Genomic DNA, 18,721 nt, shown 5'->3' on the forward strand with positions numbered 1-18,721 from the left:
TACCTCTTTGAAGGTTTCTTGAAGCAAAACCTACCGTTCCTTATTAAGAAAGAGGGAGGGGTGGAAGGATAAAATAGTTTTTCTTCCCTGAGCTAAGCTGAGTCTCTGTTTTGCTTCACTCGTTACACGGACAGAAGATCCTGTCAACCCAGAAATAATGCCAAGTATTTACAGTTTAATGGAACCCAGGGACCAATTAACAACACAGAAAACCACCAGACAGTGTATTCCTTATTGTAGCAGGCGGGAAATCTTACATTACTGTTGTTCCCCCCTTTCTTAAAATAAAGCACCAGTGCTTTGTCAGTGATTTCTCAGTAGTAATGTTTATTATTTGGTAGTTTTACCATTGCTTATTTATCAATTGTTTTCCATGTGCTACGTTCAGTCACAGAATCCTTCTTTACTTGTACTCCCCACCCCAAACAGATAAAAAGAAACAAGGGGGGGGGGGAGGAGAGAGAGAAAGCAACTGTCATTAGGGCTTCAGACCAACAATGCTAGAACCTGCCCTCAACCCCAAGTTCTCGAACTGCTGATTCTTCAATAGCTTGATGGATACGATGCACCTCGTTCTGCGTTAAAGTCCTCTCCGGGTGACGGTAAACAATACGGTAGCAATGGCTGACCTTCTTTGTCCTACAAAATATAAACCAAAAGAGGAACCATAAATACATGTGCCTACAAATGCAAATACTCGAGGCTGAACACTTACCCCCTGGAGCATTTTTTTATTTGCAGTCTAATTTTATTCCTGTTGCTTGAAAATCATCTTAATGCTAAAGTACACAGTCTGGAGAGGTGGGATTGAGCTGAATTTTAATTTTGGCGGTGGATTTTACTGAAGTCCACCTCACATTTCCACTTGTTTTTGCTCTGGGTCCTTCTCTTCTCCCACCCTCTGCCAGATACTCATACTGAAAAAAAACACACAACAAACAAACAAACAAAAAACAGAACAAAAAAAAACAACCAACTTTGAGATAAACTGCTTGGCTTTCTACATTCAAATGTGCTTCACAATAGGACACAGACCTCTTCTGGGTCACTGAACCAGCTCTCCACTAGGAAGTTTAGATAGTTAAAAATAAAAGCAAAAGGGCTGCCTGTGTCACAGCCAAGACTGACAAAGAGCAAGGCTGAGCAGGAGCTGCCAGCCAGCCCTGTATGAGTTAACTTCAGCTGAGTACTGAGGTGTGTCAGCTTCTTACCAGGGTAAACAAGTCCAGGAGTAGGGCTATGCTAACATGACTGAACTCTGCTGACACTGTAACTCGCTCATTTTGGTGCTAACATGGCAGTCTCTAGGGAGCACTGTGCACACATATTCCCCTCAGGCCGGTGGGGCTGGCCATGACAGACTAAGGAAAACACTGCTCAATCTCCACGTGCTGGCAAGCTGTTAGCTAATGCAGGGCATCTCAAGCCTTGATATCCAGCCTCCAGCACAGAGGAGGGGGCTCCAGACACAGCCGCAAACACAGAGTAAAACATTCATTTTGCAGCTGAGGTGATGTGGGACATTGCCCTCCTGCTCCGTGGACAAAATGGTGGATGCACCCTGGCGTGAAGGGAAGAAGCCGGCCTCCCCAGCAGTTGCTGTGAGGTAGGGCAGCAGCCCTCACAGAGCTGCTCAGGATGGCTTTCCTGTAAAAGTGGCCACAAAAGGAACTGCCAACACCACACACCACGAGGCTGGCCTAGCGAAGCAGGGGCAGCCCAGCAAACTCAGGAAGAAACAGGGCATGACATGATAGCAGGCACAAATGTCAACATTTCTTACCCCTTGCTGTGGAAAGGAAAAGGCAAAAGAGACCAGCACAAAGAAAGAGGGAATGATGGAAATTAAAAATTAAAATATATATATATTTAACAGTTGCTGAGTTGGGCAAAGACAAGGTAACACAAAACTAGGACAAACCAATAAGCTGAATAAGAAAGAAAAAGTCTGTGTGAAGAGAAAGAAAGGCATGTGACAGGCTGGCTGTCTTGCTCTCCATCAAAAATAGGCCAGAGTACGTAGCTCCTGCACAAAAGGGCTCTATAATTGCAGTGCTTGTATTACTGCATTTACACGGCAGATGATGCATCCTTTTTTTTTTTTTTGGTTTCAAATGGAGCCCACACAGCTTCTACTTTCAAAGGTAACCACTGCAGTGAAAGAAGGAAAATCTAAGAGGGAAAAATAAAGGGAAACTGGAGATCAAGTACTAGATGGAAGGATCTCCCAGACTAGCAGAAATTTGCATTTAATGGTGCACAGAGGCATTCATCAAGCTTCAGATCATCTCTTTCCTGAAAATGTTTCAGGTCAGATATCATGTTTATTATGACTACTTGATTAAAACTAAAGTTATATGTGCTCGTGTACAAAGATAAATCTCTCAAGATACTCATTTCAACATAGATCCTACAAGAAATAGGCACAGGTAGTTTTTATCTCAGAACAGCTATTTGATACCAACTTTGTCTCATTCAACTTTGGTGGGAAGCTTGCCCTGCTCTCACTGGCAGTTTACAACAAAAAGATTATTTCAAAATAAAGCATTTCTCCATTTTGTGGGTGTGTTCTCTGAAGATGAAGCAAGTTAAATCTGACTAGTACAAGAAAGGGCAAACTACATTTCATGAGATGTTAGCTGACTGCAGTTAACTGCTAAAAACCAGCCAAGAGCTTTCCCAAGGTGCAGGATAAACGCTGTAGAAAAGTGATCTTCAAAAAAAGAGGGGGAGGTGTAACTGCAGAGAAAGTGTTGCTCTGCTCTGCTCCACCACTGCAAAGCAGTTGAGAAGAGAGATCTGGGAGAAGCATGGAAATTGGACAAGAGGGGTTTGGCCAGATGTTATATTGAAAGAGAGAAATTGGAGTAAGATTTGGGCTCAACAGAAAAAAAAAATAAAAATCAAAACCAGGCTGGCAGAGAACAGATCGTTGTGCTTCAGCTTTTAAAGGTGTTACAGCAACCTACCTGAACAAAAACATTTCCAAATTGCTCCGACTGAAAATCCCTTTAGAAGCTGTACAGTCACAAGCCCAATCCTGAACTCTTGTATATACAGAGAATAAATCTCACGATGGAAAACTCAGTACTATCATTTAATGGGATGTCAACACAAGTTTGCTTACCATTTCTAAGCTGTGGTAGGGGTAACAACTACCACTGTTTCTTGACTGGTCATGGTTTACTGAAGGTAATGATTTCTCCTGTCCCATGTGTTTACATAACCCTCTCCATCCATCCTAGCGAGCAGTTCATTCATGGGCAAATTAAATAGGTCACAACATGATGCAATAGTTTCTTGTGGGTGTTGTGGAAAACAGCATCTTTAGGATGCACTTAAACTCCGAAAAGACAGAGGTCTTACAGAGCAACACTGGACTGGTGTTTGGTTAGATGTAACTGCAGTTAGGCATTGGATTGCATTATGTGTAATTAATCTAATTGTAATTATAGCCGAACAATGATATAAATGCTACTACATATGGCTGGCTACACATCACTCACATGGTTGGTATGTTGTATTTTTCTCTCGTCCTTTTAGCTAGAATTAATTGCATCTTTATTACTAATTAAAAAGAGTAAAAGGGATTAATGATATTTCCATAAAGACAAGCTATAAGTCTCAGAAAACTTCAGCATTGCTTTCAGAGTAGCATTAACTAACTTTCCAAGGCAGATGGGGACAAGTACTTCTTGGTCTTTTACACCTCAATACCTACTCTGCCCCTCAAATGAAAATACTAGGACAATGAGATTTATCACTGCCATCAACTGCGATTGGAAACAATTTTTGTCAGCAAATAATACATTTGCTGATTTCCTTTCTTGATATGCTTGTGTTCTGCAAGGATGCTCAGAGTCACAGAGTGTTTGCCTACCTTAAAGATAGCTCAGCTACTGCATAGTGGACTCTCTCCTGCTTGTCATGCTGCAGCCTGATGATACAGAAGAAGCAGCTCTCTAGCTCTCTATCCCAAGCAACAGAAAATGTGAGGCCAAAACCGAGAACAGCAGCTTCACCAGGTTAAAAAAAAATAAAAAATAAAATAAAAAAATAAAAGAAGAAGCAGCTTAACGGTGAGTGTATTAGGCTTTATTTACCTAAGCTGCACCTCCAGACAATTCCACGCAGCTTGCAGTCACGCGGACTCCTTCTCTCCCATTAGGCTTTAGCTGATCTCAGTGTCACAAGTCTCCTCTGCACCAGCCTGCGGCTTTCAGGTAATGAAATGCAGTGAATACAGTGAAGCACTGCTCAAAGGGAAAAAGAAGATGGGGATGTATTCTGAGGCCACCGGATGAAACAGGATTACAGTCAGTGAATAAACACTGAGGTGAAACAATGTCTAACACCCTTTCATGTGTTTTTTTTTAGAGGAAACAGCTTTGCCTCTTGATATTAAGGAACTGGCACACAGCTTCCTCCATGTGCTAGAGAACTACTCGCTGCCTGGTCAGATTCACTGCATGAGGCCACCCTGAAGGTCAGCGTATATGTTTTGATATTTCAGCCTGATAACTGAGCACAGCAAGAAATAAAGGGGCATCGGTCTTCCCGTTATCCTATAAAATGACCACGAAAGCAACCTGACACTGGATTCAGGGCTAGAATGAAAGGCTATGTTAGGCAATAAAAATTAATAACTGTGCATTATCTTCACCTGCATGGAAGTCCACTGAATGATGTTTTAAATACAATTTGTCTATAAAGCTGACCCCAGAAGGTACCAACAGCAACATATCTGCACACAGCCACTGGGCAACCTGCCTCAGTGGCTAGATAAAGTAAGACATGGGGTCATTTGGTAGCCAAAATGTTACCTAAAGAATAAATGTCTGGTATTGGCTCACCTATGTGCAATCCTGTAGCAAGAATTCCCCGTCCTGCACTTGAAGAAGGAGATAAAGGGCATCAGGGAGTTGAAGGGGAAAGAAAAAGCACTGCACTTTTAAACTGTGTTCTACTTTATATCTGTCTTAAATCACAAAAGCACAGAGACTTCTGTATGGAGGTTAGCCCTGCTCTTAAATGGGTAAGGACAACAGAGAACCAGACATTTTTCTAGAAAGCTTACTTTGAGGAATAGAAAAGTAGAGATGAGAATCTCCCACAGCATCAAGGAGCAAAAATGAGTACTCTCTCTTTTGTTCTCTGAGCAAGGCACTAAGCAGTACTATTCAGTGCCATATCCATATTGTACCTTTTCCTACACGGTATTTTTTGAAATGAAAGACCTATACTGTAACACAAGCATTCAAGATTCTTTTCTCTATGTTAACTGAGTTGTGTGAATGAGGTTCTTCGAGGCTCTCCCAATTCCTGCCACATCAGTTTTCATCCTATATCCCAAAGAAAGAGTCACCATGTAATTACCTTACATAAATGTTTACACGGTACTCAGTGACCACCTACATATTTCAGAGTGATCAGGTCTTGCATTGTGGATCAAAGTTCCAGAATGGTTCTTGTTGTAAGCTGAAATGGGGAGAAATACTAAACTGCAAGAATACCAAACACGTAGATAGATATTCTCAACTCATCCTTGCTTTCTTCAGACATGGAGTCTGACTTCATTTAGAACAGAAAATACACCTTGAGTTTAAGGTAGGTAAAACTTTCCTGCACTGAGCAATGCAGGCCACAGATTTGATGTTTAGCCCCTAGTGACTCCACAGAAATCTTTTCCATCATCTCACCAAAACACTTTCAGGAAAGCCAATAGAAGCTGAATGCACAGCCGTATCTGTCTGTGTTTCCATGTGGTGGTTTCCAACAAGACTAATAAGGAGAGAGCATAGTTTAGATATCCAAGTCAGAAAGAGCCAACTACATTTTTTTCTCTGAAATCTATGGGAAGGAAGGCCTCCCATGCTTGGTAGATTTTGGCCCCAGTGCCTGCATGAAACTCATTCGACACAGCTAAAAACTCGCTCTGAAGAATCTATCCAGCCAAAGCTTCTTCTTTCCCTATTTACTTTTGCTTCTCCACATGCCTGTCTTAAAAAGACAGAAAAGACTTCAGCATCCAACAGCACAGAGAAGAGGTAATTACCTTTTCCTTTTTGTTCCATGCTTTCAGACCACGTCCACTATGACAGTAGGCACAACTGCTAAATGTCATACTATAAATTTTAAATTGACAAATAGCACTCTTTGCTAGGAACCACATCATGGAAAATGGCAAAAGGCTTGTGCTATATCCCTTACTGTCAATGGCAAATAATTCAATTACCATGGTGATATGCATGTAGAATATACCCGTAATTTTCTGAACAAAGGCCATTCCCAAAGATGCGTTCTCATCGGTCCTTTCAAATGCTAATACTCCATTTCTCTAGAAGAGTGTATTGTACACACACACACACACACAAAAAAAAAAAAAGTGCACTTTAAAAAATGGATATGTTTTTGTTTAAGGTAACTTTGATGCCAGTGAAAGGCACTAGATAACCTCCAGAAGACAGAATTGGCTTAAACCAACTGAAAGCAGGGAATGGTCATTTCTGTTGCAGAGCTTTTCCAGCTAACACCTGGCAGAATGATTCAGTTTCAAAAATAGTTCAGGTCAACATAACTGTGTTGAGACCATCAACATTACTTGACCACTATGGGTCTTTTCTTGTTTTTTAGTTTTAAAAGAGATGCATGTTCACTGACATAGTGAATATGACAATTGGACTGACAATTGGACCAAACAGATTGCTATTAAATTTCACAAACTTGAGACTGTAATGGACTTTTTGCTGTTTTCTATTTGGACTTGGTGAAATCTGTATCTGAATACTCTGAACCTCTGGCCTTCACATTCATTCTTTCTATAATATTAAATCATTTTTAAGCTTTTCTCTTAATTTAAAAAAAAAAAAAGTGTCAAAATTCTGTTAATAGCCATGTTATTGAGAGAAATAAAGAGCATGGTATGGGATGCAGTGGCAAAGCACATAAATAACACCTGCTATTTAAGTTAATGAAAGATGGATGAAAAATGCAAGCACTCAAATATTTTCAGCTTCTCGGTCACTAAGACACTGTCATGTAGCCTTAAATAGGAACTAAACCATTGTCATTATGGCTCTTGTCAAGTATGAACCCATTGTATATCATGACTTTCCTTTTCTACCTAAAGCTGTCACCTAATTTCTTACATGCCAGAAGAGACACCACTATATACTGAAAAAATGTTTCACAAGCATCACCCAGAGTAGGAAGTCTCTTGGCTGTTAGATGCATTCACTAAAAGTTAATTGAAACAATTCAACCAATTATTTGTGCATTGGCTCAGCACTTTGGCCTCTAGCTACCTTTTCTCATTTCAAGAGGCCACCTTGGCCTGTTGAATGTCAGCAAAAGAAGAACTAATGTGAGGGTGGTGCAGGGCTTTTTTCCATCAGTTCCCAAGCAGAAGGAACTCTTGTAAATGGAGCAAGTTGCACAAAAAAACTGAAAGAATATTTCCCTTGTGCACTGTTATAGCTGTCTCAGTAACCAGCCAACAATACAGTCAACCCATCTCAGATCCAAGCACTTCCCATTAAAGAGCTCTTAAGCCTCACAGCTCCAAAAGTAATGGAATCCATTACATTCAAGCAATGACAAAATACCACTAGTGTGAAGTATAGGAAGAACAATATCATTCTCCATTACACCAAAAGAGTATCTGAAGTCCCCACAGGATCACAAGCTAACCATGACACAGACTTTTGCTGCCATGGAAAACCAGAAAAAAATTGCAAAGCTGTAGGGTTTGGGATTGGTGTTTTTGTTTCATGCTTTTTTTTTTTTTTTTTTTCTCCTTCTTTTTTAATACAACTCATTGATTTCTTGAAGAAAGCAATTATCAATGGTTGTAAAGTAGGTGTAAAACCAGTTCTCAAGGGTATGGATTCCAGTATCAATGCTTGTCCTTCTCCAATCTCCCTCTCTTTGGGAAAAATATTTATCAAGCACAGACAAAAAGACAAAAGACAAGACAAAATTCCCATCATATCTGATCCATACCAACACTAAGGAATTAATTCCACAGAGATTTAGATTTGGAATTTCCCTTAGTCAGGGAAATTTTGCTCTCTCCAATCACACCAGGCCACTTCAGTTTCTAAGGGCCCACCACTCCATCTAGTGAGTCAGTTCAAAATCCTGCTTAAATCCAGGAAGATTTAAGAATAGGCTGGAGGCTGAATGTCTTCAAGACTTGCTTTGCTGTCAGCATAGTAACCCTGGAGCACTCATCATGCCAGAGAGATGCAACTTTATGTACTTTTAATGGAATGACTCTCTCAACTTACCAAGGCTGAGGCTTTCAGGAATAAAAGGAAGCCCTGCAGTGGGCATGCACACAAAGATCAGAATGTGTGCAAGCCATTGTGGCTCAGAATATGATAAAATAAACCTACTTCTTCTTCAGGGTTATCACTATGACAGATCCAAGGACTGCACAGGTGGAATACAGATAGGAAAAAGCACACATTCTGATACAAAAACACACATACAAAATCCAGCGAAATAACTGCTACCCATTGCAGTGGCAAATGTGAAGGTTGTTTGGTAAAATATTTGGGACATTTAATTATGTACTAAACATAGAAAAATAATTGGATGCTGAAAATAAGAGAAAAAATGCTAGTCTCAGCATCACGCAAGACAGAACACCTGTTCTGTATACAGCACAGAGTTTTGTATAGCTTCACTTTCCCTACATTTAACTGTGAAGGTTCAGTGTCAAATGCTTTTCAATGCCTAATGATTTTTTCACCAAAATAAAATACAAGGGGTAATACTTCCTGTTATTTTTTGATTGAAGTTTGACTACAATAAGCTAAATCATTTGCCAATCCAGCAACCAAAAGAACAAAGTAACTCAGTTTGGATACGGGGCCTCATAGGAATTGCTATCTAAGCTCCCTGACCTTCTCTTTCCCTGTGTGGTTCAGAAGCCATGGCAAGACTGTATCTCCCATGAGAGGCCAAGGCCAAAAACTCCTATGATGAATCACGCCGCTCTCTAGAAAAGAAGCTCGGTTGACACAGCTGATGAAGAATCAGAGCATACTGAGAACAGAAGCATGCAACACCTGAAAGTCCTTGCAGTGCTGACAGCTGAAGTGTTTTGACTGCTAGCCAGCAAATAATATTGAATTCTCACAGAAGAATGTACATTTTCAGTGAGTAAAAGAACAACTAATCAACATACTTTCTGTCACTGCTGGCTCTCCCACTTTCTCCACGTTTCTCTTGACCTCCTAAATCACAAACAATTTAAATGGAGAATGAGGCAGCTCTGGCAGCAACAGGCTCTGTGGATCTGGCAGAACTCCATGACTTAGACAGGACAGCGCACTGCCTTCCAGCACAACTGGCTACCACTGGAAAAGGTGAGGGACACAACCTGCTTGCAAAATGTACTGTTGGAAGGTGCACTGCTTTTGCAGAGTTATTGTGCTTCTTGTGTGAAGATACTATATTTACCTCCCCCTCAGACACAGCATGCAAGTAGAAGGAAGGAAGAGGGTTTGGTCTTACTTCTGTCAAAAAGCAATATTTAATGGTTCTGTCACTGGTGATTAGTCATAACAGTGTCACCCAAAAGTTTCCAACTATTGGCAACTGAATTGCCATCTGGAAGCATTAAGGAGTGACAACCTATCTCAATAAGTTGAACAAATCCGATGCGAGAGGTGAATTTGGCCTCTTTCAAACGTTATCTGAAATATTTATAATAAAAATGTTAAGTGTGATACCTTTTCAGTTCTTCTGAGTGAAAGATCAAAGAAGAGAAGTATAAATATTTAGCAGTTTTTTCCCCCCAACTACATGTTAATACTAAAGGCTACAAAAAGTATTACTAAAAATAACATTGCTGTCAAATTAAAATATATTTCATAATCGAGGAAAAGGGAATTTGTATGAAAATTTTAAACAATTCATTCTCCTAAGAAATAAAGATGGATTGGAGTGACAGCAGGTTCAGAAGCATCTCTGTTGAGCACTCAGAGAAATCATGGTCTACAAAGTTAGGTGGCAGACAAGTGCATCGCAAGGACTGAATGTTGTTTCAGGTATTTATGTAGACTTCGTCATTGAGATTACTGGTTTTGTCCTCACCACACTCAAGAGTTAGGTGGTTAAGATGGAAGTAACAGGAAGAGAGAAGCTAACAGGAAGACAGAAGGGTCTTTAAAATCAGGAGTAAAAGTGGAGAGAAATCACTTGCCCTTTTTGGATAAAAGCAACAAATTAAAAGCACCTGTCCCCCCCCAGGCAGCCTGCAGCATTCAAAGACAACTTTAAAACATTCACACCTGTGTGTGTGCAAGTACAGGGGGTACTCAATAGGCCTGCTTACACAGTATCTGCTAAACCTAGTGGAAATTTCGCAGCTGCTCCACAATTAAGTGTTGTTTACTACCTCCTTCCACTCCATACGTTATTTTTCTCTCAGAATTGTCAGGTTTTATGAGTCCTAATCCGTCTAACTGGATTTGTTTTGGAGATACAGAAATTCCCCACTTTCCCTCCCTGAGGGTAGTTTGGTTTCACGCAGACAGTCACAAGAAACCTGTTCTTATTGCTTTTCTGACAGTTGCTGCCCTGGGAAGACAACTCAGAAAAAGTCCTCAAAGCAAGGATGACTATTGGCCAGCAGATTAAACTGCTGTTAACACACAAGCAAACTGTCTGGCTGCTAAACAGGTTAAACAAACAAACAAACAAACAAAAACAACCAACCAGCCAACCAAAAACCCCTTGCTGGGTCCTATCTGCGTGGATAATACACTCACACCACCATGTACAACGAAAAGCCCGTGTGTTGTAGGTGAGGCTTGCTTGGTTATTTTGAATATAAGGGGAGCAGGGAATGTCAGAGCTGTACTGAAAATAGCTAAATGAGGACAACGTGTAGCAATTAAGTGCACTGGCCAGAACTTTTACACCTGTCAAAATGAGCACTACTTTGGAAAACTCTAACTGCTATGTTTGGCATCTATATCATTAATGTTAACGCCTACTCTTTGTGAAAAACAAAAACAAAAAACAAACTGTGAGCAATGATATGATGCTTGCAATGTGAATACCTCTTATGATAAGATTGTATGAGCATCACATAACAAAACACCATGTAGGCATGTAGACTAAAAGGTCAGGGCACAAAATGAGATGCTTCATTAGTAAGCACAATGAAATTATTGGTTTACTACTCCAGAAAGGAAAGAAAACCATTCATACATAGCATTAGAAAGATCAAAATAACGTTTTTCCTTTGCAAAAAAGGGCATCTGATCCTCTGACTAGCGGGAATTATTACCAGCAAAGAAGGGATAAGATTTCAGCCCAGAGTAGGGAATACACAGGGAGCACTAGAGTAAATCAAATGTTCTTAAATTGTCCAAGCCTGATGAACTTTGCCCTAAGATACTTTAGGAATGAGTGGAAAAAGTCTCAGAGCTGTTATCAGTTGTCTCTGTGAGTTCATAGAAGGCAAGTAAGGTACCAAATGTTTGGAAAAGGTCAAACAGAGTGTTTATTTCTGAAAAAAAAAAAAAGGGAGGGAGGGAGGGAGGAAGGAAGGAAGGAAGGAAGGAAGGAAGGAAGGAAGGAAGGAAGGAAGGAAGGAAGGAAGGAAGAAAACAACCAATAGAAATCCAGGGGAGCTCTAGACCAGCTGTTTTTACTTCACATTCCCAGAAAGACTCTGGTGCAGATAACCAAACCACTTGTAAGCACACCAATGATGTAAGACAAAAAATAACAAAACAAACAAACCAAAAAAAACCAAACAAACCAAAACCAAACCAACCAAACAAACAAAAACAACAACAACAATAACAGAAGACATGGAAATATCAAGCAAATCCAGCCAAAACAATCTGATTTCCCTCTATACAGGGGTAACAGGCTAATAGAGCAATAATCAATAAATGTATCAATAAACTGCAGGAAGAAGCAAAACCATGGTGGTGCAAACGTACATGTAGGGTTGTGTATGTGAGTACAGCATGTATCTTCCCAGTCTGCTAAACCAGATAAGAGAAAAAGGTTTAGAATTAATAATCCATAAAATATGGAAAAAAATAAGAAGCTGCAGACATCAAAAAACAAAAACAAAAACATTGGGAAAGGTATTTTAAGGTTTTAACAAAAAATGTAAAAAAGAAGAAAAATACTAAATAAAGTTGACAAAATTAGGTAGTACAAAATTTGTCTTCATAAATGTTTCACCTTGGAGGGAGCTGCATGAAGGTAGATGAACAAACTGGTAATCAACATGACTGCTACTAAAACGTGATATCCCAAACAGCTGGAGGAGCTGCCAATAATTTGTTGCTTCTGGAAGTAGTCACCCCTAGTTCACAGCCAAATGTGAAGGATCCTTCTAATAGGGTTCTTCATCCTAGCTCCCGTACGATGGAATAGTTTCATTAATGGAATAGGTGATGCAGCAGAAGTGTTTGTTAATCAGCAAATTACATTAAGCTGGGTAAAACAGAAAATATTTTTGTTGACAAAATTAGAATTCAGAATAATCTTGACAAACTGGAAAAGCTGAAAGACACGACTCAATCAGCGCAAGTGCAAGCTTCTGTATTGTGCACTCATGAAGGATGGGAAACAACTGGGTAAGGAGCAATCCTGCACAAAGGAGGTAAAGACTGCACAGAATCACCATCTGAAGGTGAATCTGTGACGTTTTTGTGTTGCTTTCAGCTAAGCAAACAGCACTCTGGATGAATTGCAGGAATGCAGTCAGAGTGGCATTCTTCCACTCCACTCTACTCAACACTGCTATTGGCTCTGCTGAGGTACCTTTTCCACACCTCAAGAAAGATGTGAGGCAACTGGAGGCAGATCTTTGGGAAGCAATGAGAATAAGCAGATGTCTGGATAACAGGAATTATAAGGAAAAACTGAGAGAATGCTGGTTGCTCAGCCTAAAGAAGAGAGAGCATGGAAACACCCTTCAAATAGATAAAATGCAGTTAGGTTATTACCTGTTCATCAACATTTAAAAGGGCAGGAGAAGAAAGTGATGGGCTCAAATTGCAGTAATGTTTTGCTTGAAAATTTGCTTGGAAAGGCAGTGTAGTCCCTTATTGCTGGAAATCTTTAAGGACTGGTTATACAAGTGTCTGTCAGGAATGCTATAAGTAGAGCTGATCCTCCTTTGGAGTGGGAGGATGAACTACATGGCAGTACTCTTCAGTTCTTTAGCATAAAATGTAACAGCCTTTAAAATGCAGGAAGTTATTTGAGTAGCAAAGATAGCTCCAAACAAATACGCATCATGTGTTTGTTTATCCCATTGCATTAAAAGGAGATGGGGAAAAAAATGGTTCAGGAAGCCAAGCAGGTAGGAAATGGAAACCATTGCTACCATATGTTGCAAAAGCAATCTGTTACAGACACCACATTCCCAGGAAATAAAGCAAGCAGGGAAAGCTTTTGAAGGGGACAGCAGAGACTGACAGACTGAGAAGGGAAACGAATTCTCTGAAAACGATGCAACCTCTCTAGGCCAGCAACCCTTTCATTAGTGTTATAGACCACTGCTGAAATACAACAGACAGGAAAGCGAAGTGCTGCCAAGTTACTTTTCAGTGCCTAGAGCCAATGGAAAACAAAACAAAACAAAACAAAACAAACAAACAAAAAAACAACAGAAAAGTCCACTCTGTAAGACAGTAACCCAAAGGGAGAATGTCACTCAGCTGTTTGTCTCCTTTGTTTCAGGGCTGAGAGATGCCTTAGGAAAGCTCCAAGGAACAGCCAGAGAATATGCTGTATATCCTTGATACACTGAACTGAAGCTTTCCCTTTTGTATTTTACTGGTTTTATATCAAGAACTTAACCCTTTGCTTTCAGCCACCTGAATTCACATTCAAATCCAGACAATCTTAAAATGAGAAGGACAAGGACTTTCTTCTAACAAAACAAAGCTGCAAATAAGCCTGCTGGAAATCTAAAACCGAAGGCAATTTGGGGAAGTCTAGGGACTGGGATACATCAGAAACACCAGTCCATGAATGAAGGCTGGTTGGCCCTGGTGAGGACAGCTACTCTGGCAATGATGGCCTTTCTACATAGAAGCTGATTAACTTCATGTCTTGTTGGAGGTAGAGAAACTGACAAATAGAGAGGAAATGACATGTCCAAGGACATACTACTGATCAGCTGATCTCAAAATAGGAATACATAGAAATGTAATAGAAATCTCGTCTTCTGGAGCCTCAATATATTGCTCTGAATAATCACCATGCCTTCCTTGTCTTTATACATGTTATCCTGCTTCCCCACCTTCATTCACTCTTGCTGCTCTGTATTCACTTATTGTACCTCTTCTCTCTATAGACAATAGCAGCAAGGAAAGAGCTGCCTTTAAATTTCTCTGCCAACACTGCCTTTTGCAGTAGGGAATAAGAGGCCATGACTCTGCTACAAAGAAAAACAACCCTGTGTACCTGTATAAGAATACATGCATGTAAACATATACATACATTCATAGCCATTGCTGCAGAGGCTAGTCTTCTAGTAACCTTTGAAAGTTTGCTGGACTGATAAGATCACTGGCTTCACAGTAATCTTGATGTTTACTAAATCTTTCTCAGGGATAAAATGTTGATCTCATAAAAGTTCCATTGCATATGTGTTCTTCTGTTACTACATGAAATATGAAGTTGCCAAGGAACAAATAAATTATTTATGACTTATGCCTGTACAGTAACAAAGAATGGCTTAATGGGGGCATGCACCACTTTGAAAGTACTGCAGGCTGTTGTTCCCTGAACTGGAGACTCTCTTAAACAGGGTTTAGGAAGTATTTTCTCAAAACTTCTCCTCAAAGAAAATAAAGATCCAACTTCTGACATGACTGCCTAAGTTGTAGCAGAAAGACACACATGCCACAGGCTCTCCTGCACCACAGTCCCACATGTGTGCCTTACTTGTAGGTATACCACTGTAATTTGCATACTGCTGCACCCAGCCAGCAACTACTACTGAAATCAGCTCAGTTATTCCTACATCACTGACTCCAGAGTTATATAGGAAAAGACTGGTATTTATTATACATAAGATGCAGCAATTTGGTGGCCCGACCTCAAACACCATCATCGCTGCTAGTACATCTTCTTCATTTGAATCATGGTAACAAACAGAGGAGGAGATTCTCCTTCTGAGATTACAGGTAGAGTCACCTGGAGGCCACTCCCTTAAGATCACCAGCATGTTCTCTACTTTGCCTAATTCTTGTGATACTCAGCCAGGATGGGGTAACACAGCAGCAGCAGCAGCACTGTGTTTTGAAACACAGTACCAAAGAATAGGAAAATCATTAGGCGTGAATACTGCTGAGGGTAGCAATGTTACTCATGGTCCCCTCTGGATCATCTGCAAGCACCGTGTCTCTCTTCTCCCCAGCCAGTGACATCTCTCTGCAGAAATGGCTGGACAAACACAGGTGCTGGATGTGTGGATTCAGTGAGGGAATACAGATCCTTAAAAAGCGAGAGATGACAGAGGAACTCTGCAGCTGTTAACAGGAAGAAGATGGAGACCACAGTATCCCTGTGACATTTTAGCACAGTGGTCTCTGTGAAAGGGTGAAGACCCAGAGAGACAGTTTGGACAACCCAGCAAGATCGTATCCTGAATAGCACAAAGTAGATAGACATGTGCAGGTCCCATTCCTCAAACCCACACACTTTTCATCCACAGGGTTTAGTAAGTATAATGATGCCTGATACTATTGTGATTTTACTTTTGCATCCATATGAGGAATTGTTATCTCACCCTGCACTCATATAAACCTACCACAGAAGCTGAAGCATCAGTCCAAAGGATGAGTTGTGTGGGATTTGAACAGTTGCACGACAGTCAAAATACTTATAAGCATTTCTAAACTGGATTTGAGCTTTCTTATATTGCTAGAACACCTGCATAGCTGGGAACAAGCTTGGTCTCTTGGATCCCAAGAGAGCTTGGTTCTGATTTTATATATCCCACAACACATCACAGAAACTCCACAGGAATTAATGGAGTGAAAGCAATGTAAAAATCTGAATCAGTTTCTGCATTCACCTACAAAGCTCATGCTTAGAACCACACTGTGTTGGATCAGTCTTCAGGTCTTCCTTTCCCTTTCCCTTTCCCTTTCCCTTTCCCTTTCCCTTTCCCTTTCCCTTTCCCTTTCCCTTTCCCTTTCCCTTTCCCTTTCCCTTTCCCTTTCCCTTTCCCCTTCCCTTCTTCTTTTCCCTTTCTCTTCTTCTTTTCCCTTTCCCTTTCCCTTCTTCTTTTCAAGCTGGAGTCTGTATCTATTTTTTCCCCAAATACCAGGTGAGCATTTCAGTAGCACATGGATGAGTCAATAAAACTGAGGTTTCATATTCAACAGCATCCTGTTTGCACAGATTCTTCTAACCCATCTCCAAGTCCTTTTCCCTCCTTCTCAGATTTGCCCTACTGTACACAACCAGCACATCTGTCTGACTGGCTGCATGTGTGATGAAGCACACCAGGGAGCTGATGTGGTTGAAAAATGACCAGTTAGGAAAAAAAAAATAAAGACTTAGTTTCCCAATCAGGTTCACTGAACAGCCACACAAGTCACTGTGCCAGCTCAGTGCGGGGGGTGAGAACAGCATAAACCTTATGCTGGCAAGAGAAATGCATGTGGAAACAGAGGCTAAAATCACAAGTTGGCAATTCACTGAATTCACATAAGCACTAAAGCACATTCATGTAAAAAGATCATGTAAAAATATTATGTTCAAAATGAGACTCGGATGTAAGGGAAAGGAAAAAAGATATGTCTGGCTGTTCCCAAATGCTGCTGAGTCCTATCTCCTGACCCACTGAAGGCAATGGAATGACATCTCTTTATGCCAACTGAGGATTTAGCTGACGTTTTACAAAACAAGAGGGATGGCTCCCTGGGTAGCAGTGTTTTTAAAACTGATCAGCAGAAGCAGCCAGTCGGATCCTCTTCTTAAAAATGATGATCCACCACTTCAGTTAGGAAATGAAAGAACGTGTTCAAGATAGCATGAGAAGAGGTAAGCAAATGCAGCTATGCCAATTGAGCTTTGCAACAGTTCAAGCTCTTTTGACACCACTTAAGTCTGAGATGAATGGTTTAAGCAGACCTTACAAGTGTAGGGTCCTTCATAGGGCCTCTGCTCTCGCATAAGTTTCATTCCATGCAAGCAAAGTTCTCCTTTCTGGCAAATGTAATACAGGCCCTGCAAAGAGGGAGCTCTGCCTGTTAGCTCACTCTTTTGGTATTTCATCAAACACAGCAGTGATGCTTAAGAGATTACTCCCATTAAAGATTAATCTGTTCACGATTGCTGCCTTTAACTACTCCCCTATATTGTGAGACAGCAGCCCAAGCTGACTGTTTGGTGTTCACATATTGAGAAGCAAGGCTGGCTAGAAATAGGGTGTGGGGATCGAGAGAAAGAAGTAATAACTGTGAATCACTCCTTTGCTGATCGAAGGCATGGTTGCCTTTAATGAATAGTTACATGGAGAATGTGAGATAATCCAACTGGGACTGTTATGAAACTTAACTACGAGATACTTTGAGTAACGATCTATAAAGCTGCTAACTGGATTCAGTAAGTTGTTGAGTCATTACCATATAAGACTGGGTTGCTCGGAGTGGTATGTGAAATCCATATGGCTAGAGACATTGAATGGCTTGCTTCTGGTTAGAGAAGATGATGGAAATGAGCACACACATACGTGGATTTTCAAACATAAAAAATGAATAATAAAAAAAGTAATCAGCTGTGGTTATATACCATCCATGCTAACACTACTTTATCATTTAACTTCTAATTGAAGATGTCCTGTGATTGAGAATTAGCAGGCATTAAATTAGCATGGATTTTTAATGTTTTGGGAAAAAATACAGTAGGTTCACTGCACTGATGTATCTGCTGTGACATCAGCTCAAAGTAAAATGAGGACTACAGAGAAGGATACTGGGTACTACATATAAATCACTGATCTTTCACCTCTTAGAACATTTTCACATTCAAACTGAGATGCTAAATGAGCTGAGCGCTTAATGCAAAAAAAAAGAGCAGAAATTACAAAACCACCACTACGGATATAATTCATTCTGGAGTAACTACTCCAGCAAAGACCAAGGGCTGAGCTAGTCAGACAACTCTATTATCTTTCACTTGAAGAAAGTTTGATTAGTGGAGGAAATGTCACATTTACACTTAAAAATTGTTTCAAAGACGACTTGTATCTTTTGGCACAACTCAGCCATCTTAAAAATATTGTGAGACAGAAAGGCAGAGACAGCAAAGAGCACTCCTTTTTATGATTTCTCACCCTTGCATTAAGCCACGGTGTTTAGCCTGAATATTCAGGATCTCAGCACTTGGCACACCCCAGGCAGCAGCGCTGTATTGCTCTCTGCTGATCCTTGAGGATGCAGCACCGGGTCTCCTGGAGGTGCAGGCTTCCAGCACAGAGTCTGTGCAGCTCCTGCTGCCCAGCACAGCATCAGCCTGCAGCACAGCACAGAGCAGCAGGACAAGGAGCAAGGAGGAACTGCATCTTCTTCACTCCCTTTGCTGCAAAGGGGGAGCTGCAGCCTCTGCAGCTGCATTATAACAGGTGGAAAGGGGACACAGGCAGTCAAACTCGACTGGGGAGGAACAATTAGCAATAAATATGTTTCTCTGGAGATTTTCCTCAAAGATGACC

General features: G+C 40.6%; 1 protein-coding gene across 4 annotated transcripts in view; it reads right to left on the minus strand.

Moving 5' to 3' along the window:
• Window positions 1–303: 303 nt before the first annotated feature.
• Window positions 304–18,721, minus strand: part of FARS2 (phenylalanyl-tRNA synthetase 2, mitochondrial) — a 247,055-nt gene continuing 228,637 nt past the window's right edge. For all 4 annotated transcript variants that reach the window (XM_032181399.1, XM_032181400.1, XM_032181401.1 and 1 more), the window contains one exon: window positions 304–639. In XM_032181399.1, coding sequence (XP_032037290.1) covers window positions 501–639 — 139 coding nt within the window. In that variant the 3' untranslated portion in view covers window positions 304–500. The remainder of the gene's footprint in view (window positions 640–18,721) is intronic.

Source organism: Aythya fuligula, chromosome 2 (genome assembly GCF_009819795.1).
Source record: "Aythya fuligula isolate bAytFul2 chromosome 2, bAytFul2.pri, whole genome shotgun sequence".
In the NCBI taxonomy this organism is placed as follows: Eukaryota; Metazoa; Chordata; class Aves; order Anseriformes; family Anatidae; genus Aythya; species Aythya fuligula.